We start from the raw sequence: 26,629 nt of genomic DNA, 5'->3' as shown, positions 1-26,629 counted from the left end.
ACACCCTATGGCAGGAATATCTCTTGTTGGTGAGCCTGAAGACTCGCATCAATCTGATATTTCCTTGTCTGAGTTTCTTTTCCAGGTCAGCAATGTGATTTTTTCAGTGCCTTTGGAACTCACAGTTGAGAGTATCATTTCTTTTGTGGATTGTTATTATCTTATCAGTTTTCCTCTCAAGTCTCTTAAGGTCCTAAATGAACATGTTTTGGCTCTCTTACCTCCTACAGCTGCTGAAGCTTGAACCTAAACTTAGCATTCTACTAACATGTTGGCCCTAATTAAATAAACGCAGTATGCCACTGAATTGTACATGGGAAGATTTTGATACTGATTTTTTTAAGAACATTCAGATGGCAGATCCTCAGTATTTTTAATTGTTGCAGTAGCAACACAGGCAAATAAAAAGTCTTTTGCTTTATCCTGGTTTGTTTGGATGGTAGCATGCTACTCCATTAAACCCAATTTACTGTTCTTATTACTAAGACTGGGCACTGAGATACTGTTAGAAACAAACTTCGCATTCTACACATACACCTCTGGCAAGTCATAGTTTGGAGGCTACAAGGCATTTGTTTTATAGGAATGCATAGACGTTTGAGGAAGTTACTTTGGCTGAACGGAGAAACTAAAGGGGTTGCAATCTTGACTTTTTGGCTCCAGGTTTACACACATGATTCCTCTGGGCCTTGTTCTCATGGAACTAATGCCACTTTACCGAGCTGTGGCAGAATATAGAGTTCTTAAAGTATGTAAAAGCGTAGTTTATGCATACTTATCACCATCAGAATGATAAGAATGAGGAGACATCAGTAGGAGGGGTACTCTGGGTCATGGCTGCAGTGTCATCACTCCCAATTTACAGTGCAGGAAGCAAGAGGTCAGATGTTGAAAAACATTTTGCTTGATTTTCCTTAATCTGTCTGTGCAGTGCCTGTGCTGAACAAACATTGGGAATTTAGACAGTGAGATAAGAGTAGTTTGAGAAGTCTGCTTACTGTTGTATTATCCTTACAGACAAGGAAAGCTGGGATTCGTGAAGTCTGTGTTTCCTCCCCAGTATTTTGACAAAGCAATTTATGATGGCCTAATTGCATCCTGTGTAGTACAGCTGTTAGCCTGTGAAATGGCTGATCTCTTTTGACAAGATTTTTACCTCTTTTCCAGTATGTGCAGGCTGCTGTACTGGATTACTGATAGGAAATTCTGTCCATTGTTTTGGGTGATGCAGTTGTCAACTGTCTGGGCAAGGCATTGTGTTGTGTGACTCAGGACTGTGAAGGCATGTGACAGTAGGAAGGGTCACTCTTGCTGGGGAATATATGTTCTAGCGGGTCATCAGGGTCCCCTTGCACCTTGAGTACTGTGCACCATTCTGGTTCCCCATGCCCAGAAAGGATGTAGTAAAACTGGAGAAAGTTCAGATAAGGGACACAAGACTGATCAAACCATGGAGTAAACTCCCTATAAAAAACAACTAAGTCAGGGCTCTTCAATCTGAAAAAGCAACAACCGATGGGAATGTGACAGAGGTCTGTAAGGTCACAAGTGACCCAGGCAGGGGTGGGTAGTTTCATGCCTGCCCAGTACAAGAACATACTAAGTTAGTAGGAACCCATGTCAAAGCAAGTAAAAGGAAGTGGCTTTTCAGACAATGACCCCTTGCCAAATAATTGGTGCTAAAAGTTGACATGGTGCAAGAGGTCAGTGGACACATGTGGAAGAGAAGTCCACTGAGAGTTAAGGATTATACAGAAATGACACTGACCTCAGAAGTTCCCTGAGCAAAAATTAGTTACTGGCTATGAGAGTGATAGCGGGAATTATACATGCTTGCCCTGTTTTTCTTCTTCTTGTGGCATCTGCCTATGGCCTTGTTGGCGATGAGTTACTGGGGACATAATAAGATCAGAGCACCATTCATGCATGTGGGATTTGTGACTTGAGTATTTGTCCCCTCAAGACATTGTTTCATAATACAGCTGCACTGATCCAGCGTTTGCTGCTGCTGTAAAGGAATTTTTTTTCTTTTTTTAAATACCTTGGAGCCTTAGCTTTCTGTTAAGTTCAGCAGCCTTGACTGCTGCAGCGTGTTCAGAGAAGCACCACCGCAGTGTGGGGTCGTTCCATCAGCTTATGTGTTACCTGACCACAGTCAATATAATTGAAGATCAAAATTCTGCTTGTGTTGGGCAAAACAGGAGCTTGAAGTCAGGTCTTTTGAATCACAGACTGGCATCGTAATCTCCATGACAGACATGTCATTCTGTTGTTTTGGTGCCTTCTTCCAAACCAAAGGCTGATATCTAAAACCTGCTTTCATTAAAAGGCATGTGGATGCCGTGGGAGGCACTCAGTGTTCCTGTAAGCTTTGTTTGGCTGTGTGCTACCCAGATAAAATGTGGTGACATCAACTTTCTGAGGAACTTAGGTCTACAGCAACCAAAGCTCAGTCTTACTTCCAGCCACCCACCTCCTCCAACTCCTTCCCTTTTAGTTCAGCTTGTTATTGTGTGCAGCTGGAGAAGGACTTCAAACTGACCCTCACTAATTAAACCTTGCACGACTTCCTAGAGGAAAAGGCCGGCATTACTCCATTTTGCAGGAACTGAGGCCCTGATTAAGAGAAAAGTTACAGGCATTTAACTTACTCAAGTGAGGAGACAAATGCATGGGATTTACAAGATAAAAGATGCTAAGCTTTAAATCTTTATCTCATTTTGGATACGCTCTCTTTATTAGACATTTTTTTCTTCTCTAATGGTCATTTGAAAGAGAGCTCGGTGTAAGTCTGTCAGCTGATCAAAATGTTTGAGTTGCTACGGTCAGTAGCAGGCTATGCATTTGTTCCACATTTTTATCTTATCTTTTAAAGTCAGAACGTCAAAGTATGATGTGTAACAGGCTCCTCTTATCTCTTGCACCTCCTTGCTGTTTCAGCTCTACAACTCTGCTCTTAGGCTTCTGTGGTCTAATCTCCATTGGCTGATTTTCCCCCATGTGTTTTAAAATGTTTCTGTTGTAGCAGCTGTAGCCAAGATAGATTTTATTGTGTAAGTGGAAAAGTACTGCTTGCTGCAGACAACCTTATTTTAAGGGGAATGACAACTGTAAAATACATGGTAAAATCTAGACCTTTTTTAGCAGGTTTAATGAAAGAATAATGCTAAATACTATTGCCAGTTTTGTTCTCCTATGTCAATCCTTGCTGCTTTTCCTTCTCTCTTTATATGTAACTATGCAGTGTGATCTACCGTGCATGCCTGGGCTGTATAACTGTCTGTCTGTTTCCTGTGAAATAAAAAAAAGTCGAGCAAAAATCATACACATATTCTTGTTTATGTCCATTCCACCTGATCCGTAGAATTGCATAAATGATGAATGATGTCAGCCTTTTTGTAAGATAGGAGCAAAAAGTACATTTCTATTACTTCATTTTTGAATTTAGATAAAAACTATTGTTATGGTTTACTAGTGGGTGTCAGTGAACTTCATGACATTCATAATTCTGTGTTTTTCTTTTGTAGGAAAGGGACAAATTCTACTTGACACGCAGTGTCATATTGGAGTTGCTACAGGCACTGAAGTTAAAGTCACCCTTACCAGACATGAATCTCTTGCTGTTGGTGCAGGTACAGGAGATCTGCCTCATGCTATTCTCACATAGATTCTGTCTTAGCTAAAATTCAGCAAAAAGAATTTTCAAGTCCAACATGGTTGCAGGAAGTACCAGCAATGTCAGGGGAAACACTTTTTTAAAATGTGAATCTAGTTACATTTGTAACCATAGGTGCATACTGTTAAGACTCCCACAGTTTGCTTGCTTGCTTGTTTTTTTTTTCTTAGACTTCTATTTTCGTTCCCAGCCAAGACCATCAAATTCAAATAACTTAACCACCTACCTCTTTCTGTCTTAAGCTGTAGTGATACAGCTTGATTACATGTGCATCAGTGTTTAACTTGAGCTGACTTTTCCTAGATTGCAGTATAAAGTAACTTTTTTGCACTGCTCCATTATTTTGCACAGCTCAGTCCTATGGTGAAGGTGACAGGGAAGCTTAATTTTCATAGTCTAGTCAATCCTGAATTCCTCATTTGGGAATGCAAACATACTGCTTCAGTCTTGGCAGTAGAATTTAACTGGTAAACACTTGTCCTTAACATTCAGTCAATCACCTGATAAGAGTCAGTAAAGAAAACTTTCTCTTACATGCTGGAAGTAAAGGTAAAATGATAATTGCCTGGACTTTCCTCCTAGCACTGTTCCCATATGCTACATTGACTTTGGGATGCATTCATACCTTCCACAACAGGATCCAATGTGGCTGTAAATGTTGTATATAATATTTCAGAGGCTAATGAAGTAAGCCATATTTCCTGCTATCCAAAGCAGCCAGCTTCTGTTTTTGTTCAGTCAATGGTAAAGAACAGGGGTTGTGTTGAGACCACCTGCCATGGATGCCTACTGGAGGCATGATGATTACTCCTTCCATTGCCTGTGCAAATTGGCAACTCTCAGTAGTGTGTGGTCTGAAACATTCAACAGCCTCTTGAATTTGAATACCACAGTAACCACTTAGATATATATTTGTTTTTACTAGCAGGTTTCTCAAATTACCACAGTGCTTAAGGTGTATTAATTATTTTAATTTTCTTTGGTGTCATTAATGGAATGGAAGGCTTTGCTTACCTCTTTACCACGCAAGGCCTCTACAATATTCATTCAAATTGTCTGCTTTTGAATCCATAAAACTGTACCAGAGTTAATATAGCACCAAATGGAAATGGTTTTCATTTCCAAGACAGTCCCTTATCCACGAACATGTTAGCCTCTATACAAGATTGTGTGCAGACAGAGCATAGAGAATACAGAGATTCAGTAAAAATGTTCAAAATAACAAAAGAGCTAAGAGAACTTCATTTTAATGATAGATCAGTTGTGGGCTGTCTAACAAAGGAGTTCCTAGGAATGTACATTTGACACCCACATTGATTCCAGATTACATGGTGCTATCAGGGTGATTGGTGACATCAGTGCTAAAATGAGAGTAACTTTAGCCCACTTTACAAAGAATGAGAATTTTAACCAGATCATCCCAATCCTGCATAGCTATCCTGGATGATAATGGGCACAAAAAGTCTGTCTTCTTGGTTTGTCCTAGCCAATGAAGGCCATCATGTACCTGCTGCTCTTCCATGGGTTTCCATAGGAACAGGTTCTTCACCCAGCATTTTGATTCCCAGTACTGTTCTTGTGCTCATATTTCATCAGTGTACATCTTCAGGATTTTCACTGACTTTAAATTATATTAGTCTCATTAGGACTTGTTTGTTCAGTCAGTCCCTAAGGTTCACTGTATCTGACCTGTTTTGATTAGATGACTCCTATTTTCAGCCAGACCTTCAGCTACTGTAAATCAGTGTAAATCTCGTGGTTCCAATTTATGTATTTGTGAATATCTGGTCTGCTAATTACTGACCAGAAAGATTTAAAGTTACATATAATACATTGCTAGGAATATATACTTATACAACTCTGATTATGAATAGAGATATCATACAGATAAATTATTATATAGGTAATTCACTTCATTCCACAGACATTCCCACCTGGACATTATGCTCCATCTGTATCTCATCAGACAACGTTAGGAAGATGCATTGCCCATTCCTCATGTTTTTGCAGTGTGGGAATACTTTTGTTTCCTATTTTCTTTACACATGGCTGGCATTGAATCTCTTGACAGTAACATTTTAACACCTTGGAGTATTTGTAGTAGCAGCCAACATAAATGACCGTGAATTGGACTGGAAATGAAAGAAATGCTTGTTTTGAGCTGTTTTCCCTATCCTCTCTTGACTGCATTGCGACTTGAGGAAGGATCCTTGGACCTGGTAGTCAAATGACGAGAAAGATAAACTAAACAAGGCCTAATTGTTCGTTAGAAATGGAATGGAGTTTGTCAGCTGTTTTTCACATATAAATTAATATCTTGTTTAACCCAAACTCCTTTGTGCAAAAAATATAGAAAGCTTGCAGGAAACCAGTAGAAGTTCTTTCGGCTGCTGCTGCTGTTTTTTGTTATTGTTCTTAAAAGAAAATGTCTGAAATAAATGACATTTCTCTTTGGCAATGTTTTTTTTTTTTTTTTTTTTTTTACTTCTATGTTTAGTGCTGTATAATGTCTGTAGCAGTACAATGAATTCACTGTTGAATGCTAAATATACTCAACCAGATTATTCAGGGAATTTTGGTGCTTTTTTTGCATCTTGTTGCAGTACAAGGGAACCCTAATCTACCTGCAAATGATTGACTGAGAAATCCTTCACACCGCAAAACAGCATATCTATTCTCCAACAGACCCAGCATCAGGATTGCTCTTTCTGATACAGACAGCATTAGGAGAAAATCTGTCATCTATTTGCATAAGTCCATTAATGGGTCTTTTGTTTAAAGAGAAGTGGAGAGTCATGGTTACTGCTTAAACTAAGACAAAGACTGGATTGACATAGCCCATAACCCTAAGGCTTTCTTTTCCTTTCTGAGTAATGATTACAGCTCTGGTAAGAAGAGTGCCAGGCCACCTCTCAACTGAAATATGAGTCAGATTCTTATTTTATTTTTGTTATTCTTATGGCTTATTCTGGTGAAAAATAATTTCTAAGCAAAAGAAGAGTCTACTGGAGCCAGGCCTATGTCTGAGGATACCTAATTAGATTATTAATCTAAACTCAGATATGTCTTTCTGGTATTTATCCCAAAGAACAGACTCTTGGTCAAGACATAGGCTTGATACATGAGTTGTTTCCAAGTCTCAGTAGGCAGTCTAAATTCAGAATAAATCTATCATTGAAAGGTAAAGGTCGTGGAAGTGCAAGAATAAATTCTAGGTCTGTGAATTATATTTGATATATTTTCAAAAAGAGTTCCAGTCATTGAGAACACTGCTAACGCATGCATTAGACAATTGTAAAGTATATTGTGTAGTCAGATCTGTCTCAGTTTGTGTACCACAGTATTCATTCTCAAGAAAGAAAATTAAGGCTTATACCTTAGCTTATAAGTTCTTTTCCATATTCTCTTTGTTAGAAAGTTACTTTGCATCATCATGGACAGATATTGCTCAACTGCAAATAGAGTATTAACACAACAATTTTAGGCACAAGCACATCATCTGAGTGGTGTCAAATACATTACTGAAGCTTATAAGGATTAAATAACAGTAATGGTAGATCTAATGTATGGGTGATGTGGACATCAGAGATTTTGGGGCAAGAGATTTGAAATAGAGTTAAAAAAGGAAAGCAAGGAAAATAAAAACATAAGAAAACGAATTAAGAGGTATTTAGATATAACAGAATGATACTGATCTCGTCTCAGAAACAGCATGGATTTTTTTTTTTTTTTGCTTTTATTATACTAAACTACACTATACCAATGTGTTCATATTAAATCATTGATGAATTGGTTAAATTAATTGATTAAATCATTGTAGAACTTCATTGAAATGAAAGCATTGTAATCACAGTAAAGAACATGGCATGCTGCCTTGTTTTCCTATATCTTGTTTTAAACTGTAATGAAAGAGGAGTTGGAGGTCAGTCTCTACTCCCAAGCAGCAAGTGATAGGACAGGAGGAAATGGCCTCAAGTTGTGCCAAGGGTAGTTTAGGTTGGATATTATAAAAAATTTCTTCTCTGAGAGGGTAGTGTGGCATGGAACAGGCTGCCCAGAGAAGTGGTTGAGTTACCATCCCTGGAGGTATTTAAAAGATGTGTAGATGAGGTGCCTAGCGTTATGGTTTAGTGGTAGACTTGGCATTGCTAGGTTAACAGTTGGACTTGATGGTCTTAGAGGTCTTTTCCAACCGAAAGGATTCTATGATTGTATATGTCCAAGGAATGGCAAAGATAAATATTTATGCCTATAAAGGAAAACTTGATTTATTACATAATATTCTTAAAGTGCTTCTGCACAGCATGTACATGTTCATCAAGCACATAAAAGTCAATTTTTTTCATTAAAATCGTCTCATTTATAACAGTGAGCAAACTGAATTCTTTATAAAGGAAGAGAGCTCTAAGGGCAAATTACGACAAATATAAGCACGAAGAGATCTGAAGTGATCGTAACGAAGTCATGAATAACTTATTAGCGTTTTCAGGTTCCTCCACAAATAATTCAAAAATAACTCATCTTTAATTTCTTCTTAGTTTGTTTGTGCAGATGCTGGAACTAAACTAGCTGAATCAACAATCTTGCATAAACAGATGATTGCCTCTATGCCTGGAGTAAGTACTGAATCAAACATCTCTTAGTTTTGGCTTTTAAAAATATGTCTTAGCTCATTATGCTTCGTTTGAATGTTCTTTTTATTTCTCCCCTGGCTAGCAAGGTATATTGCAGGCAGAAGTTGATACGCTTTTTCCTTTTTATTAATGTTGAAATGTTTTGGACATGATACTGCTTCCCTTACTCTCACTAATAATCTTAAGTCATATGTCTGCCTTTAGCTGGAGCCTGTGCTCAAGAAGACAAAATTTGGAGAACAGACCAGCTGAGTGCCTCAAAAAATGGCATCAGAGTGGGAAACTACAAGCCATTGCCTCCATTCTGACAAAAGATAACTTGGTTAAAAATTTGAGTTAATGGCATTTTTCTGGTAATATAAGGCATTCATATATATCCTATTGATGAATGTAGTTGAATTATCAATGCTTATCATTGCTTAGGTGTTGAAAACATGGCTGGTGAATGTGCATGGAAGTAGCACAGTTGGAGGGCTTGACTCCTTCCACGACATGTCACTGAATACCCCAACAGCTGAATGAGTTTTACCCTGCAGTTAATCTCTGCCACAACTGCTCTCTTGCTCCCCCTCCTCAAAAGAAGAGGGGGGAGAAGAAAGTATGATGGAAAGAAAAAGGCCTGAGGCAGCTGAGATGAGGATAATTTAATTAAAGGGAAAAGAGACGGGAAAAAAACAAGTAAGTGCCACACAGAAGCAAAGAGGAAAGAAACCCACAATTATTGTCTACTTCCCATCAATGAGTGATGTTTGGCCGTGCCTGGGAAGCAGTGCCTCAATATGTATGCTGGTTGTTTGGGGTCTTCATAGCGAGTGCCTCCCCTTTTCTTCCCCTTTCCCACCTCTTATTGCTGACTGTGACACGGTATGGCATGGAATATCCCTTTGGTTGGTTTAGGTCAGCCCTGGCGATGTCCCTTCCCCACTTCTTGCCCATCCTCAGACTTTTTGGGGTTTGGAGAGGGTCTTGTTCCTGTGCCAGCCCTGCTCAGCTACAGACAAAGCATTGGTGTGCTATCAGGGCTGTTTTAGCTGCAGGTGCAGAGCACAGCACTATATGGGACACTGCAGGGAAAGCTAACTCCATCCCAGCCAGACCAAGACCTGTTTCCGTACATGTGTTTGACAGTTTTAGGGGTGATCTATCAGGTCTTTTCCTATGTACCTTCTGAAGTGTTTTTTTTTCTTTTTGTGTGTGTGTGTTTTTATTTTATTTTGTTTTGTTTGTTTTGTTTTGTTTTAAATTCATATCTTTCCTCCCAGTGGAAAGTTTTAATTTGGTTTAAATAGATAGAGATAACATCTTTAAATAGATTTTACAAGGTATGATAGGAAGGTGATCATTTCAGAAGAAATCATAGAGAACCTTGAATGAAACAAAAGGCTGGGGAGAAGTCTTGCACCAGAACATTTTTATTCAGAGGTTTGAGTATAGTATCTTTCATAATTATGTCACTCAATAATATAGAGCCCATGTGGGGTCCTTACTCCACATAAACTGGAAGGAGGATATGCTATCAGTGACCTTATTTTATTGTTTTTTTATTCTGTCAAGGGAACTGACATGCATAGCATTTGAAAAGCCAGAAGGTGTTACAGTTCAACACCGTGTAGATGGATACTAATGTAGAAAAATTAGAAGCACTCAGATCAGTTCCTTAAAAATAGAACACTAACAGTTTTTTTTCAAATTTCAGCCACTAAAACTCGATTATGGTTTAATACTTCTGTGATCAAAACTAAATTTGATTCATTTGTATACTCAGATAGTTTTGTGTTTCTGTGTTTCAAAGCACAGGTGATTAAATAAAGGTCAGAGAAGAATATTTTCCCCCTATAAGCATTTTGCAATATTTTGTCCTTAGCCTATGACTTGGTACAATAGGGTTTTTTTGCCACCTTAAGAAGAAAGATACCTAATAATTTCATCATATAGCCTCTAAAGTTAAGCATTGCTTACACTTGGCCCCAAAAAATAAGGCATATATAGACTTGATGTTGAGGAATGTTGAACATTCATAGTTCCCCTTGAATTCTGCTAGAATTATCTTCACTGTAGGTTATTAAGATATAAACATTATATGATGGCTCATGGGTCAGTCATATCACCTTCTGAAAGCTTTTCTCCAGGGTTCTCTGGTCTGTCAGAAGCCTTTATTTAATCTGACAGCTTTGTTCAATTGACTGCTTTGCACATCTTGGATATGTCTTGTACTAGCTGAAGGCCAGACTGGCATTTCTCACTGATCTAGGAAAGGAACTATGAAAATGTGTACTGTGGGAATACAAGCATCACATTGAGTCCTTTTGTTTTCCCTTTGTGGTCGTTCTTGCTCTGGCACAGACCACTTCTCAATGCTTACAACTTTATGGTCAAATTGGATTGGATTCATCCCTTGTAACCCATGCATCCTCCTTTGAAAATTGCAACTAGCTTGAGTGACATTAAAATGCCATATGACTTCATAACAGGAATATCCCAAAAACCTTTGTTAGTGTAAAAAAAAGAAGTACCAAATACCATCAGTGTTCATTTCAGTGATGTTTACACATAAAATACATGAAGCCAGTCACTTACTCTGTTTGTCCATCATAATTCATGTGATTGTGAGGGCATCTGTGCCTGTGATTGAATTTTGTTTTCTGGGATTGTATCTGATTGGTTTTACTTGCAGAAATGCTCAGCTGGTTGAACAACTGGGTTGTTAAACTCTCATTGACTTTTTAAGACTTTGATTCTGGACTGCTGTAAATTTCAGATGCATGACAAGGATATTATTGAAAGTTTCATCAATTGATCTTTCACTGCTGTTACAGATAAGAGTATTTTATGATGCATGAAGAAGCTACAGTGCTTGGTCTATCTTTATGCTATCATCAGATAAGAGGGCAAATACAGTGAGAAGAAAAACATCAAAGAATGCCTATTCCTAATTCGAGTAAAGTAATCCAACTGAAAAGTAAAATAAAGAACTTGAGACAGACAAGAACTTGTGTTCTGGTGAACAAGAAGCAAGGAGAAAAAACACTAAGAGATTCAAAAATTGGTGCTTAAACGTATTTCTTTTATATATGGTGCTTAAACATACTTCTTTTTCTTACTAGTGTGGAACAGCAGCAATGGAATGCATGAGGCAATATGTTGGGGAAGTGCTGGATTTCATTGCAGATATGCATACCTTGACCAAATTAAAGGTTGGTTATGGGCGTACATGATCTAAAATGTGTGTGTGTGTATCTCTTTGTTTTTAATATATTTTCTGTAATTAACCTGCCAATGGAAGAAACTATTGGAAGTCTTTGAGGATGACTGACTTCATATTATTATTATTATTATTTTTATTATTTTTATTATTTAAGTGTTAGAGCTGTTGTAGATTAGTCACTTCTGTTTTCCCGAGAAACTAGTGTGGTGTTTCCCTGAAAGGGCTTCTACTATTGCACCAATCCTGATGAAAGTTACTGGCAACACACTGGAGTGTTTCATGCTGTGGGTTCATACAAAATTTCTGTTACAGGCAAGACAGGAAGAATGGTAACCTGTAGTGGATTTTGATACTGGAGGTTTTTTTATGAAGCAATGAGGTTAGACTTTTTACCCTACTGGTTTATCTTGCATGTTTGCTTGCTCACTCTCCCCTTGCCCCCTCGACCCCACACCATGCCCCAGAGGGTACACTTCACTGCAAGATAATACTACTTACCATAAAGGAGGAAGAATCCCAGAGGAACTGAAAATGACATCTCTTGAAACTCACAGTAACCTTGTTTTTCTGGACAAAACACCTTTTTGTAAGTTCTTACCCTGTTGGCCCTATGCCTTGAATCCCATTGAGCTTTAAAAGAAATCCTGCAATAAAGAGAAGCAGCCTTTTGTGCTGGACTAGAAATATACTTCAAAGTACAAACGAATTAATCATTTTAAGCTCAGTTGCATTGCCTTTGCACTGTATCTTTTTAAAGCTATTCACTCATTTCTCTTCCAGTTCAGAATTGCTTTCAAAATAGATTGGAAAATAAATCACAAATGAGACAGAGATACATCCCGTTTGCCACTTCCACAGAAATGGGGAATGGGAAAAATTTTTGTAAATACTTGCAGTTATCCTATCTCCTTTGTAAAAAGTTTCTGTAGAAAGATCTCTCCCACTTGAACTTTTTCTTTGTACCCCCTTTTCCCTTGAACTGTAGCATAATTTTTAGAAATGCTCTTACAATGCTTAAGTCCAATATGTTAATTTCTTATGCTTTCTTATTCTTGATAGGACTATTTATTTATGACATTTTTGCACCCAGATATAGCTAGGATGTGAATGAACACTTTACCCAGTTTGTCACATTTATGTTTTGAAATTAGACACGAAGCTCCCCAAATTTGTAGTCTGTAGCATTTAAAATGAAATCAGAACCAAATGGTCTAAATTTTAGGTTGTTTTAATTTGATTCCATATAATATGAGTCCATGTAATACAGGACTCTGAGAAAAAGCTGAACTTAGCAGAGTCAAAAATGACTGTAATTTTATGTATTGTGAAGAATAAGCTTTGTCTTTGGAAAATGAAAAGGCAGTTCTTATTTAATAAGGCTGAATTTGAGAAGTTTTAGATTTTTAATTTTTGGATTCTGGTAGGATCTTTAGGGAAACTTACATGTGCTTCTGTGATAGTTGGGAAATGTTGCAAATGTTTCTAAGTTCAGAAATAGTCAAAACTTTAAACAAATTCACAACATCTAGGTTCACTTATTTTAAGCTGATTTAATATAATTACTTGTGTTGCTCAGTTTTATTCACATAGGTGTTCTTAGGAAGTGAGTCCTAAGATCATCCAGTTGTACAATTTCTTACTATGAGTATGTATTATCAACAGCATCTGGAGTACCGCATTCAGACAAAGCATGTCATATGCTTTATATGACTAGTTGCAATCAAACAGCAAAAGTTTAATCTTGGTTTTCAAATTTTGGGCGATGTTTTGCAGAAGAAAAAAAATAAAACACAAAAATTGAGAAAAAGTTATTAAATGCTATTATATAACAAATATATGTAAAAGAAAAATCACTCTATAGGAATTCAGCAAACAGTTAAAGTTGTTTATTCATTTCTGGTGTCTTTTGTGTGTCTGAGAATAGTCTCTGTGAAAGAAGTTAATTATTTTCAGTCCTGTGTGTTAACTATTGCACTATAAGCAAAGTATAAATGTTAATTCTTAAGATAATCACATTCCAGTTTATTGTTTCTTTTGATATTATTGTATTGTTTTCCTTGGGGATAACATTTTAATTGCTAGAGCTCAGGTAGGTTTTTAGTTAGAAAATTCCATTATTTTTGAAGAATATATCTGCCTGCATACCTGTCTATCCTTTATACCTGTCTCTTTAGCAAAATCATTAGATATACATGCTGATAAGTTTCTTTTTTTCTTGTGGAAGAGACTTAAAGTGATTTTTGAGAGTATAAGTTGGTGGGGTCAGATCCTTATCTTTTATAAAATATTACCAAACCACTGATTTTTATCCTGTTATAATACTTTAATTACTGATGACCTGTTTTTTCTTGTGCAAAGCATATGTTTGTCTTTTAAGTATGCACATGCACTCAGCATGCATTAGTACAGTGACAGAAGGTAATGCAAAGTTAGCTCAACTAGAAGTACTGAAGGATCTCAAGGATCACCAGTGAAACATTCCTTACAGCTGTCAAAACAGGATAATTATCTTTCCAGGCAGAAATGTATGCAGGTTTCTTGGTAAAAGGTTTAGTCCTTATATTTCCAGGGCTTAAAGGCATTTGTAGCAAATGAATAGAGCAATACAGTCATACCGTTGGTAAATGATAGACGGCTTTTCTGTACATGTAAATGAAATATCACACAGAGATGGCATTTCCTGCCCAGAGTGCTATCTTATTACACAGTTGCATTCTTTGATCTTCAGTTAAACTGTCTGGATGTGCAACCATTAGTTTGTACTTATCAGCTGCTGAGTTTGCTGGTACAAAAGCTGCTTCTTCATTTTGTATAATTCGGGTTTTGTGTGGTCTCTTGAAAATATGGGCTCCATGGAAAAAGCTGCATCATAATACTGTTACTAATATAGGGAGTGGATAATTTTTTTAAACCTATTTCTGAGTTTTGTAGTTTTATAGACGCAGGTAGAGACCTTGAGAAAGAAACTGCAGGGAAGTGAAATAGAATATTCTTTTCAGGTATGAAATAAGATCTTTGCTTTGCAGAGTCACATGAAGACTTGTTCTCAGCCATTGCATGAAGACACATTTGGTGGGCATCTGAAAGTTGGTTTAGCTCAGATTGCTGCTATGGAAATCACACGAGGAAACCACAGAGACAACAAAGCTGTGATCCGATATTTGCCTTGGCTTTACCATCCTCCTTCTGCAATGCAACAAGGGTGAGGATGCTTTTCCACAAAAAGGAATACTAAAATGAATTAGAAATCTTAATGGAATTCTGTTTATTGATGGATTGAATAAGTAGGATGCACAGTTTGGGAGTGGTGGCCATGGGACATTGAAACAGCTGGTCAGCAGCTCCCAGAGCCTTACCAGAGGAGGTCATCAGTGCAACTTTTAAAGTACAGACCAAAGAGACAGTGGAAGTAACTCCTTTGATTTGACTGGAGTTCACTGGAAATGAACTTGATTCTTGATCTAGATACAGACAGTGAAAAGCATGCAAGTACTTGAGCAGTCCTAGACTTGTATAAAATATGGTGGGAGAAAAATGAGAAATGCTCGTTGATATTACTGAGAACAAATGAGTGAGATTTGTAAGCATAAAGCTATTCAGGTGTCGGTAGAAATACTGACTTCACCTAGTGAAGTTAGATGAGAGAAATCCTGCTCTTCAAGACATGTTTGTTATTTTTGTTCGCTGTGAGAGTATGCAGTGTCTTATGATCAAAAAGAAGGGCAAAATACTGTCCCTTGTCTTACAGTGGTAGCAAATGAGATGTTTTGAGTGTAGCCCACTGGATTGTGTTTCAACAAATAAGTATTTTTGTCCCAACTTTGTTCCAAACTTCCTGCCCCAGGCTTCTGGGGAGTAGGCTGCTTGGGCTCCAGTCCTACAGATATGTCTGCATGTACTTCAGTGTACATACCTAGTTCTGGAAATAAGGAATTGTTACCTCTTCGGGCTTCGGTTTCACACGTGTAAAAATTGCATTATATGTTCCAAGGTGAAGATGGGGAATTCCTGTGATACCCTGTAGGTACTTGAAGATGAGCATTTTATCAGAGTCTATACAAAGAAAAAAAAATAATGGAATGCCTCTTTGGTTCTGTGAGTCCTTGACAACAACATGAAATTAGAAATGAATAACGGTAGTGAGTGGCCTCCTAGGTAGTGGTTTCTTGATCTAAAATCAAATTATTTTTCTAAGCCTGTGAATTCAAATGAGTATGTAGTTTGAATTTTTTAACAGCAAGGGGATAGACAAGATGATACTAGAAAAGTACTATTCCTTTTCAGATTGATTAAGCACAATTGCTTTACAATTGAAGATTGCACTAGATGAATAATTAATAAGTGTCACAAAAAAGCATAGTCCCTCCCTGCCCTTAAAAGCATGCAGTCCAAATGTCCAAGGAGAGGCTAAGGAGAAGATAAATTAACTCCACTTTACCTGTGGAGAAGTGCAACACAGCAAAAGTAAGGTAGAGCACCTGTCTCGGAAGCTAGCCATGGAATGAAGAATTTCCTGCCATAGCCTTGTCAGCCATACACTGTCTAGGGGACCTGGAACGAGCAGTTTCACTTGGGCAGCTCTTCTGATTTGATGATTTCTGTGTAAAAAATCACTGTGTATGGAACCAGTGAGACTGCGCATGTTCTAGTCTTTCATAGAAACCATTTCTTAGGCCCAGCCCACCAAGCGTGTTCTGTTGGACTTGTTAAAGGTTGTCAAGTCCACTAAGTTGTTTGTGGTTCTGGTCTTCTTGTAAGTTCTGCCAATGATTTGTGCCTCCAGCACACTTAAGACTGCATCTGCAAAGTGTTTACAGAGGCTCTTTGTTTTGGGGAAAAATAGAAAACTTTGCAGCATTATAAAATTCGCTCTTTCTTGACAGGCCCAAAGAGTTCATAGAATGTGTTTCACATATTCGTTTGCTGTCCTGGCTACTCCTGGGGTCTCTGACACACAATGTTGTCTGTCCAAATTCTCCATCATCTTGCATGCCTATTCCACTGGATGCAGGTTCACAAATTGCTGACCACCTTATTGTTATTCTGATTGGGTTTCCAGAGCAATCGAAGGTAAGGGATTCTGTGTTTTAAGAGGAGATGTGGTATATACTGGCCTTACTGTTGAAAAATATTTATCACTAATTTGTTTTTTTATTGTGATGTGAAATTTTAAACTTTTCTAAATATCATCAAAACTAAATCATGTAAACTCATGTCCTGTTTAAAACGGCTTGTATTTCCAGCACAGTATCCCATGGACTGCGTTTCTGAAGTAATCCACTAATACAGTTTTGAGAGTTTTAGAACTGTTTGCCTTTTTTATTTTATAAGAAAAGATCCCACTGGATTAAAGCGGACAACATGGGAGTATTTATTTCTTCCTAAGAAAAAAAGAGGGGCAAAACATTATTAAAAGCTGAAATAAAGGGAAAAAAGAATCTATCATTTTTCTGGCATAGCTAGCCCTTCATGCATAGAAAACTGATGATGAAATCACTACAAGTAAGTTTGAGATTTAACTTTTTCAAAATATCTCAGCACAGGAATAAGGAAGGAAAAACTGAGTTCCAAACTGAACCTTTAGCAATGACCGTCTCTGTAGCAAATCTCTAGAGAATTGCTTATTCTTTTCTACGTGTATAGTAATATTGGATAACCTATAAATGCTGTGAGTCAATTACAAACTGTGATGGTTCAAGCACAACTTTTTATTTTTCTGAAGGTGCTCTTGACAAGAAGTGTTATTGCAAACTGTAAGCAATTTGCAACAGTAGCTTAACACAGATATAGCAGTACTCCGACACCAACCAGGATTTTATTAACTACAGAAGCAGAATGATCACACATTTGTCTGATACTTAAAATCCTCCCTTTCTTTCCCCTCACCCAACCAGGACACTGGTGCTTCCATTCATGTCTTCTGGCTTTTTTTTTTCCTCTTTCAAATACCTCTTTCCAGTTACCAAGCAACCATTGCAATGTTTGGTGCACTCATCCTGCCACAGAGCATGAATCACTGTTGCAGTGTTAAACTGAGGAAAATATCTCTGACAAGCAACATCTTTCTTATAATGGAGTAGTTAATGTCCAGCACTTTTGGAGGCTCAGACATTACAAAATATGACGCTTACTAGCCAAGTCATGCTTGAGTATGCAGGATGAATTCTCTGTTAGCTTTACATGGACTGAGAGCAGTTGTGTCCCAGCACGATAGAAATGGATGACAGGTGTAAGATGTCGTACTTTGTATGATATCCTTCCTTGCAGGTGATCAGACTTACTGATGTACCCCAACAGCATCTTTGAAATGCAGACATACATGTCCCAGCCTCCAGGCCTTCTACAGATGGTGGTGGGAATTTTCCATCAAGAAAGTCTCAGGACAAGTTCTGAGTCACTTTTCTGGAAAACTAACCTTTTCTTTAAAGGGACTGACCTTAATGTCATATATTAAGATTGCACGGGACTGTGTTTTTAAATGTAGTTTTTAGTTTCTAGATATAAAAACAGTTTTTAAACATGGAGAAGATGTTATCAAACATCCTTGGTTAGCTCCTAATCAGAGGAAAACATTCTGGAATGAGGGGCAGGACTGCACAGTGCAATGCATTACAGAGGAGTACTTCGATGAAAGCTTCTGCAGTATACCTGAATACACTTATTTCAATAAACATTGTCCTCTCTTTTCTATTTCTACAGACATCTGTTCTGCACATGTGTTCCCTCTTCCATGCATTTATATTTGCTCAGCTCTGGACAGTGTATTGTGAACAAACGGCAGTAGCTCCGACAGTCCAGAATCAGAACGAATTTAGCTTTACAGCAATCCTTACAGCCCTGGAGTTCTGGAGCCGAGTGACACCTAGCATCCTACAGCTAATGGCACATAACAAAGTGGTGAGTCAGATGCTGTGCACAGATTTGGTACAGATTAAACTCAGAGGGCTTGGCTTTGCTTCCATATTTCAGTGGAATACATCAGACGCTGAATAACTTTCTAAAGCAACTTTGATGCTTTTGAGCAACTAAAGCAAAAGCTAATTAGTGGTGGTTTAACCTTGCAGTGGACCTGAGACAGGATCTATATATATAGCCAGGATCTGCCAGAAACAGGGTCATGGCATTCAAGAGCTAGAGTCACTGGTTGTTGGATTAAGGGCTCCCTGCTTCAAGTCTCATTTTACTTCTTCAAGTCCCATTTTATTTATCTTCCTACTTTTCACATTGGCCCTATTGTTTCATCTTACTCTGCCTTACAAGAGCAACTGTTTTAGGATAATTCTGTGAATAACCATTTCAATATTTTTTACTACACGATGGTGAAAAACAAACATTGCTGACATTTGACTACTCATAACCCATTGGTTACTCAACAGAAATAAGCCACATAGATATCTCTGGAAACATTTTTGAGCAGTGAATGACTTGAAGAGGGCAACCCTAGAGATAAAGTTTGAAAGGGAAATGTTCACCCTTTCCTTGTGTCTTGTCTATATTAGGCAAGGACCACCTAAGGTTGTGTTTAAATGATATTTTAGCCTCCAAATGGGAGCTGTGTATTGCGCTACTAACTAGACAGTTGTTTAGTCAGACGCAAAAGGAAATGTCAGCCCTTAGTACAAGAATATGAAGTCCCAAGTTACAAGCCTTATTCTGGGAAAGTGTCTCATTATGTGTCTTTAGTGCAAGTTATTAAACTATCTGCCTCAGTACTTGCTCTCTGGAATGTGATAATAATACTTGCCCATCTCACACGGGTGTTATGAGGTTAATTAGTTAGTGTTTCTAAAGCACTTTGAAGATAAAAAAAACATGACATAAAAGCTAAGATTATTATCAAGGGGAATGTACACGCAGTTCATGCAGGCACTGTAAGTACTTACTGTTGGCTGAAGGTATTTGTCTTGTACCTATGAATTTAAATAATATAAAACATAAAATGCTGTCTACCTCCAAATAAATGATATTTGCATCTGTCATAATTCGTGGTACAAATGGAAGAATTATGGACTAGCTGCCAGTTCAGAACAATAAATTGTCTTTGATAGGAGAGGGGAAAAAAGATGCTTTTTTTGTGGCTCTGTTAATTTTCAACAGATTCAGTAAATAAAAATATCAATTTCTGACACCTTGATTGATGAGAACTACAAAGGCATGTAAAAGGATTTATGATGTCTGAAAGGAAGAAAGCTAAAGGCAACTTGTTTTGATGTGTGATAGGAATTAAAATGCATTAAATACTTCGAAATATTTACCAGGTGCTGCTGTATCAGGGGAAAACTAAATAAAGAAAATATGCCTTGTATGTACATGTAATACTTAATCTTATGTGTAGATGATAAATACACATCTAGTGATTCATTATAACTGCCAAGCAAATACAGCAAGATTCTTTTTAGGGATTGGTGTCTTAGTGTACAACACTGGACATTAATTTGTTTTTGTGCTTTTTTTTTTTCAAGATGGTGGAAATGGTGTGTCTACATGTGATTAGTTTAATGGAGGCTTTACAGGAATGCAACTCCACTATCTTTGTAAAGGTAGGCATACCCCATCATGAATATTTAATTAAGGGTGTTGTCTGTTTATTGTGATTTCTAGAGACACTGTCCCTTGCTTTCCTGCAACTCAAAAAAAAAAAAAAAGCGGAGGTTGAATTTTTAGTACAGAAATAAAATCTAGTAGAGCAAAACAAATAATAAAATCTCTAGTAAGACCAGAACATAATCTCAAATCCAAATTCACCTGATTTTTTGGAATGAACTTCTGATCCTCTTTCCATTGTTGCAATGGTCTTATTCCTCTAATGGACTCAACTGGTGTCACTGACCTTATAAGAACTTCTAGGAGGTACTGTCTGAACTTTTAGCCATTCTGTAGCATTAAACCATCGCAGATCCTTTGGAGATCCACCTCATTGTTCAGATCCTTACATTCTTTCAGGCTGATAACAAAGCCTCATATCATAGTGGCTTTATTCTTATATGCCTACGTGGCTTTCTTAGTCAAATACTATTTGATAGTGAATCTTCTTCCCCTAGGATGTGTAACAGGCTACTCTTTGAGTAAAAGAAATCAAATAATCCATGCTTCATTCATGTAAAAACTCCTTTTGAAATCAACAGTCTTCCGTGCATTTTTTGTACTACCCAGATCAGAACAGAATAGATGTTCAAAGGATTGGGGTAGATGCACAAGCATGAATCAATTTCACTAGCCTTTTTACATGTTTTCCCATCATATTATTCTGAAGTTCTTTTTCACAGAAAATTGTAACAAACCAAGTAGTTAATGCAACTGATTTTTTTTCTGAACTGAAATTCATCTAGCTGAAATATGTTGGTTTACATAGTTCTTCTGTTGCCATAAAGGAAACTTCTGTTGTTTTACTCTAGTCTTTTATGGTCAAGGAGGAATAGAAAATACAGTAGCTAAAATTAAAGGTTTTAATGTTAACTGGCCTGAAAGTATTCACAGTCATTGTGAAAACATACATTTATTGTCAGCAGTGACTCAATTCACTACAGAAAATGTCAGTGTAGGACATCAAAGTGAGTGTGGCTCTCCCTAGAGAAGCTGTGGGCAGTCCAGGACGTCCAGAATTTGACAAGGATATGTCTTTAAAAAAGATGGAAGAATGGCTTTAAAGCTGTAAAAAGAGAGGCCTTTAGGGCTAAATTCTTGTCACCATTCAAACGAACACTTCCAGAGGTTTGTATTTCAGAATATATCAGTGATCTGATTTCAGTATCAATAATACGCTAAATCAGGTTAAATCAGGTTTTGTTACTACAAAATCAAGCTTGTAAACCCGTGAAATTCAGTTAAGGTGCTAAGCTTTGTTTCATGTTCAGTAGATTGGAGGTGAAAGAGAAGAATCTGGACAACCAAATCCCCATTACTTAGCCTTAACATGCAATCCTGTGGGAACATCTGCAGGCATAATAGTATTAGAGGATTTGTAGTCCCAGGTTACTATTTTTTTTTCCAAAACTAATTAATTGTGTAAGTATTTATCCTAGTTTTTCCCCACATTCTTTCAGCAAAAGTAGTAATTCCCAATGACATCCTCTTGGAAATGGGCACAATAGCATTGTTAAATCCTGATAATTTATCATTCACATAATGATATTTACTGCAATGTCTTTTATTCCACCTGAGGAATCCAGGTGCTGCAAAAACTTCTCTTGTTAATGAAGTCATTGTGTAATAACGCATGAGCCAACACACACATTTCTAATGCACCGCAATGAGAAGATATCACATGATGCCAGGCTGTTCGGGGTGGCCATTTTCTGAAAATTTGTCCTGAAACAAGAGAGAAAGAGAAGATGTGAACAATTCAGCCCTCCTTCACTGAAAGAAGAGCTTTCTTTCTTTGTGCTGGATATAAGCAGTCCTTCATCTCCTCCTTGTTTTGATGCTGTGAGGATTCCTCCTCCTGGTACTGTGTTGGCTATTAACCTCCTACTGAGCTTACTGAGACACATCTTTAATTGCTATCTATGGTCTTTGAGCCATTTCCTGTTTTCTTAGAGGATGATTTTTGGATCTGACTTTAGACCATCTTGACTGATCTGGTGAGGAAAATGAAGTCTCTTTCCTGTGAATACATGTCAACCATTATGTGTTTATTTTCCTTTCTAAGTTGGAGTGAGATAGTGCACACACACGTGTGTGTGTATGTATGGACTTACACAGATGTATACGTACCCACATATATATTTAATTAATTAAATTTTTCTCTGAGGAAGGCACTCCACTTTAGGAGGACTGAAGTGACAGTGTTCAGCTTTGCTCCTGGTTTCCTAGGTCAAAGAAAGTGGGGAAAATAGCTATCGTAGGACAGCCACTGATGCTGGGGACCAGCTCCTTGCTAATCACAGCTCTCTGACCTATGCCTGATGCCTGAAGAATCTGGGAGCCTAGAGAAGAGAGCAGCTCAGCAAACCACAGCATCATTTCCAGAGACCCAGGGATTATAGGCAACTCTCCAGTGGCTGCAAAGTAGATTTCGAGAGACCTGGGCAGGCAGCAGAACTGTGGAGCCAGAAAAGTACAGCAATCAATCTGTTCTCCAGACAGGTTTCTATCAAAACTTGCACTGGCATCAACATGATCCTGTTGAAAATATCAATTCCAAAAAATTGACAGTGTCTGACAGCAGTGTGTTCTCCCAGCTGTTTTTTTCTAACTAGCTTTATGTATTACTCCTTTGTGTGAAAAAGGCTGGCTGTGGATTAGGTCATAAAACTGAAGCACTTCAATAAAAATTTCTTCTGTCTTATTTATCTAACTGGCAGCTGTAGGTTTGCTTTCTTGTTCCTGAAGTGGAATGTTTAGTTTCCCTAAGTGTGTCTGGATCCTGAAAGACAGAAGTGGTGCAGGATGACAGTAGTCGTACCTGACCTTAGACTTTTACAGCATAAATATCAATGTGAGCTAGTTCCTTAGAAAACCCTTTTTAGTCAATAGATACAAACATTTATTTTTAGGTCATGATTCATCTTTATCTGCTTTAGATATCCGTCTTGTTCCAAAGTATGTGAGAAGGTGTGAGAAGTGTGTATTTCTCCCAGCTGACTGTAAAAGACGTCCAGACAATTGGTTCAGATGCAAAGGGGTACCTTGACCCCAAGGAATTCCCTTTCCTGGGTTTTCTGCCTAGCTTCCTTCTTGCTTGCCATGTTTCTGACACCAGTCCTGTCCCCACTGGCTAGCTCCATTAATGCTGGATGAAAGTTTAAGTGACATTTCTGATCGTAGGGAGGCATGGAACATGGCTTCTCACTACATGTACCTATTCCCACTGCTCCAAAAACCACATCTTGACCTGGGGGCTCTGGACCTTATTAAGCACTTCATTTGGTGTGAGAGTCCACAGAATGATACACAGAACTCACACATCTACTGCTTCTGGCTGCATTCCAGCTGTTTTGGCATTCATCTTTCTGTTAATGCTGAGGTTTGAATATGGTTCTTCATTTGGTAGGCTAAGTAATCAGTCCTGACAGAGCTGCATATGATTCTCTAGCAAAACAGCAGTGAAATTGAAACAATTATCATTCCTTGCACAAGGGAAACAGCACTTTATCTAATGTTGTCAATAGTGATTAGGTTTAACTTGCAGCTCCCGGTAGCTTAATTGGCAAATTGCAAATTTTGATGCCATTTGGAGGAACATTTTAGAACAATAACCTCAGTGGTTAAATTAATATTGGATAACATGAATACTTTTGCTAGAAATGCCTGTCTGTCTTCCAGAAGCTTGTCATGTTATGCTTACTCAGAAATAAAAGTTCTCTGAAGGGCAGGAGACTGAAATAAATATCAGCCATGGGTAACAGATTGCCAGACCCCCTTGCCTTGTCATTTTGGATATTTAGGAGAGTTTGTCTGTGCTGCCAGGACTACAGGTCACATTCTGCAATGAAGCAGTGACACTGACTAGTGGTTTATAAAATGCTGATTGCCATTTAAATATCTGTCTTATTAATAGAACTTCTGCTCTACGTTTTTTCAGTTCTTGATGTGCACTTCACAATGCAGAACATATACTGTATTCATTACAATATTGCTCACTTATGCATACAAAAACACCCTCACAGGAAAATAAGAAGTGATTTCCTTTAACACCTTTTTTATTATTTTGTACTCTCATCAGTGTCTAAGGCGATCCTTAAATGGGCTATCAGTAATTGCTACTGGTGATTCATCAAGCTGCAAACAAAGGAAGCTGGCTTCTTTACCTCAGAGACATCTGCCCCAAAACATACACGTCATTGGAAAATTAGCACATTTGAAGATTTATGGTTCAGTCTGTGTCCATTCTGACAGTTAAATGTGATAGATATACCCTTCTGTCTCACAGTAACTGGAGCATGTTTACAGTCACTTGTATAATAACAAAACGTATCTCTTCTTACAGCTAATACCAATGTGGTTGCCAATGATACAGTCAAATCTAAAGGTAAGTTGTTTCTAATAACTTGTCTTTTATTCTCAGTGTTACAAATTTCTGTAAATTCTGGAAATAAGGTCAGTAGACTTGGTCTCCAAACTATCTGAAAATAGATCATTGTAGCGCATCCAGATGCACTGGATAGTTCAGCACTGAAGGGCTTGGGTGTGAGCATACACAGAGCATCAGCTACGGTACTTGCCCTGTACTCAGTGCTGTTCTCTGCTTCTCTTTTGAAACACTTTCAAATAACCAGGTTCTGCGGCCCAGCCTTTCCATAGTGTTCACTGAGATGGTAGTTGCCAGTTGATTTTTGTGTTTTGGGTTTGAAACTTCCCTCACAAATAATGATGGGGAGTCTTGACCCAGAAGATGGATTTTTGTTACGTATAAAAGTGAATATATTTTTATGCATACATATACATGTGTGTGTGTGTATATATATGTATATATATATGTATCAGATATTGTGGGACTACTTGGGTAAGACTGTGCCTGCTGTCCCTGTTTGTAAGGAAGAGTGAGGTGGACCAGTGTGGCTTGCCACTCAAGAATTTTATTAATGGGAATAAAGGTGCTGGATGAAGCCTAAGTATGTAGTTGGTTTTGATAAACCTGGTGATTTTGTAGGCATATTTGTCCTTCATGACAATGCCGCAGTGCAGGCTGTGGAAGAAAGAAAGGTGACATTGGGGCAGTGGAGGAACTTTCCCTGACCAACAACCACCACTTGATGACAATAAGTACATTTACTACATTAGAGTACATTAGAGAAACTAAATGTTTTGCATTATTTCAACAGCATTTATCTGCTGGACTCCAGCTACGCCTCCAAGCCATCCAGAGCAATGTCAACCATCACAGCCTAAGAATGTTACAAGGGTCAGGACAAATGAACAATAGCTCGTCTGTGCTCCGCAAATGGCTGCAGTGTACCCAATTTAAAATGGCTCAAGTGGAAATTCAGTCATCAGAAGCTGCATCTCAATTTTATCCTTTATGATTAATGTCAATTGTTCCAAATGTTCATTTTTAGTCTAGCAATAACAGGGTGATAGCTGTAGAACACTGTTTAAAAAAAAAACACAACAGTATACAGAGTATATACTGTATCTATACTTTTTAGCCCAGAACAGATTGTGGAAAGGTTTATGTGAAGCTGTGAAGCTAAGAGCCTGACCCTGCCAGTCCCTAATTACACTTACTCATTTGTGCTCAAATGAGCAGGATCAACAGGTATTCAAGTCTGCAGTCATGAACATATTTGCAGGATTAGACTCAAGTCTATCACATTGTACATATCTCTCTGGTCATTGAAATATCTCGTTAATAAATGTTTCTTTACATTATTTTTGAAGATAAAACAAAAATCACTTTTCTTTAACTTCTATTTTTTTTAAAACTAGAGTTGTAGGTATTCACAAACATATGGAAGTGCTATGTTGCTATTTTTTGATGATAAAAGAAAACAGGGTTTTTAGGAACCTTTATAGTTTTTTGGGGGAGGTTTTTTTTTTTTTTTAGATTCACAGCTGGCGATGCAATAAAACCTGTCACTACAAAATAGTGGTGTTCTAATGAGGCTTTTTGTCATCATCTTCTGGGAAAACAGCAGCTTGTAAGGAGAGTTATTATAAAGTGCACTTAGAAATTAGGTTGTTAAACTGTGCCAATTCATTTGTCTTATTTTTTTTTTCAATACTGTTTTCCAAAACTGCCAAATCTAATTTAGTATTTTTTGAAATATTGCTTTTACTTCATTGATTCTGTGCTGCTTTTTGTAGGTTTCATAGAAGCCTCTTTGATTTTTGTGAATACTGTATTGCATTCTTCTGTAATACTTGTATACAATGCAATTAAAAATGGATAACTCAGACGTATTTTTATGATGTCTACAGAAATTGTATTACAAGACTTCAAGAGGAGCGTGATTGGAACTGAGCGTTTGCATAATATTAACAAATCACAGCATTTGCATACTACCGTGTTGAACACAATTTTAATAACAAATGCATTTTAATATCTTTAAGGTACTCAGCCAAAGCCTGCTGAAATCTAAGGAGATTCAATAAATTCAGTGATTTTTGCCCCAAATCCTAAGAGCACCCTAATTTACCACCTCTTGTAATTTAAATCTGTGCAATCACAGTTTT

At 37.6% G+C, this 26,629-nt stretch overlaps 1 protein-coding gene across 1 annotated transcript in view; it reads left to right on the top strand.

The window, feature by feature from the left end:
• Positions 1–26,350, top strand: part of UNC79 (unc-79 homolog, NALCN channel complex subunit) — a 104,590-nt gene extending 78,240 nt beyond the window's left edge. Inside the window, 9 exon segments of the mRNA XM_040558722.1 lie at positions 3,528–3,632; positions 8,215–8,292; positions 11,415–11,504; positions 14,542–14,717; positions 16,399–16,585; positions 18,215–18,412; positions 19,978–20,055; positions 24,444–24,485; positions 25,279–26,350. Of these exon segments, the coding sequence (XP_040414656.1) occupies positions 3,528–3,632; positions 8,215–8,292; positions 11,415–11,504; positions 14,542–14,717; positions 16,399–16,585; positions 18,215–18,412; positions 19,978–20,055; positions 24,444–24,485; positions 25,279–25,479 (1,155 nt within the window). The 3' untranslated portion in view covers positions 25,480–26,350.
• The last annotated feature ends 279 nt before the right edge of the window (positions 26,351–26,629 follow it).

This window comes from Cygnus olor, chromosome 5 (assembly GCF_009769625.2).
Source record: "Cygnus olor isolate bCygOlo1 chromosome 5, bCygOlo1.pri.v2, whole genome shotgun sequence".
Taxonomy (NCBI): domain Eukaryota; kingdom Metazoa; phylum Chordata; class Aves; order Anseriformes; family Anatidae; genus Cygnus; species Cygnus olor.
The sequence above is the reverse complement of the archived record's forward strand: the minus strand, read 5'-3'. Positions and strand labels throughout refer to the sequence as shown.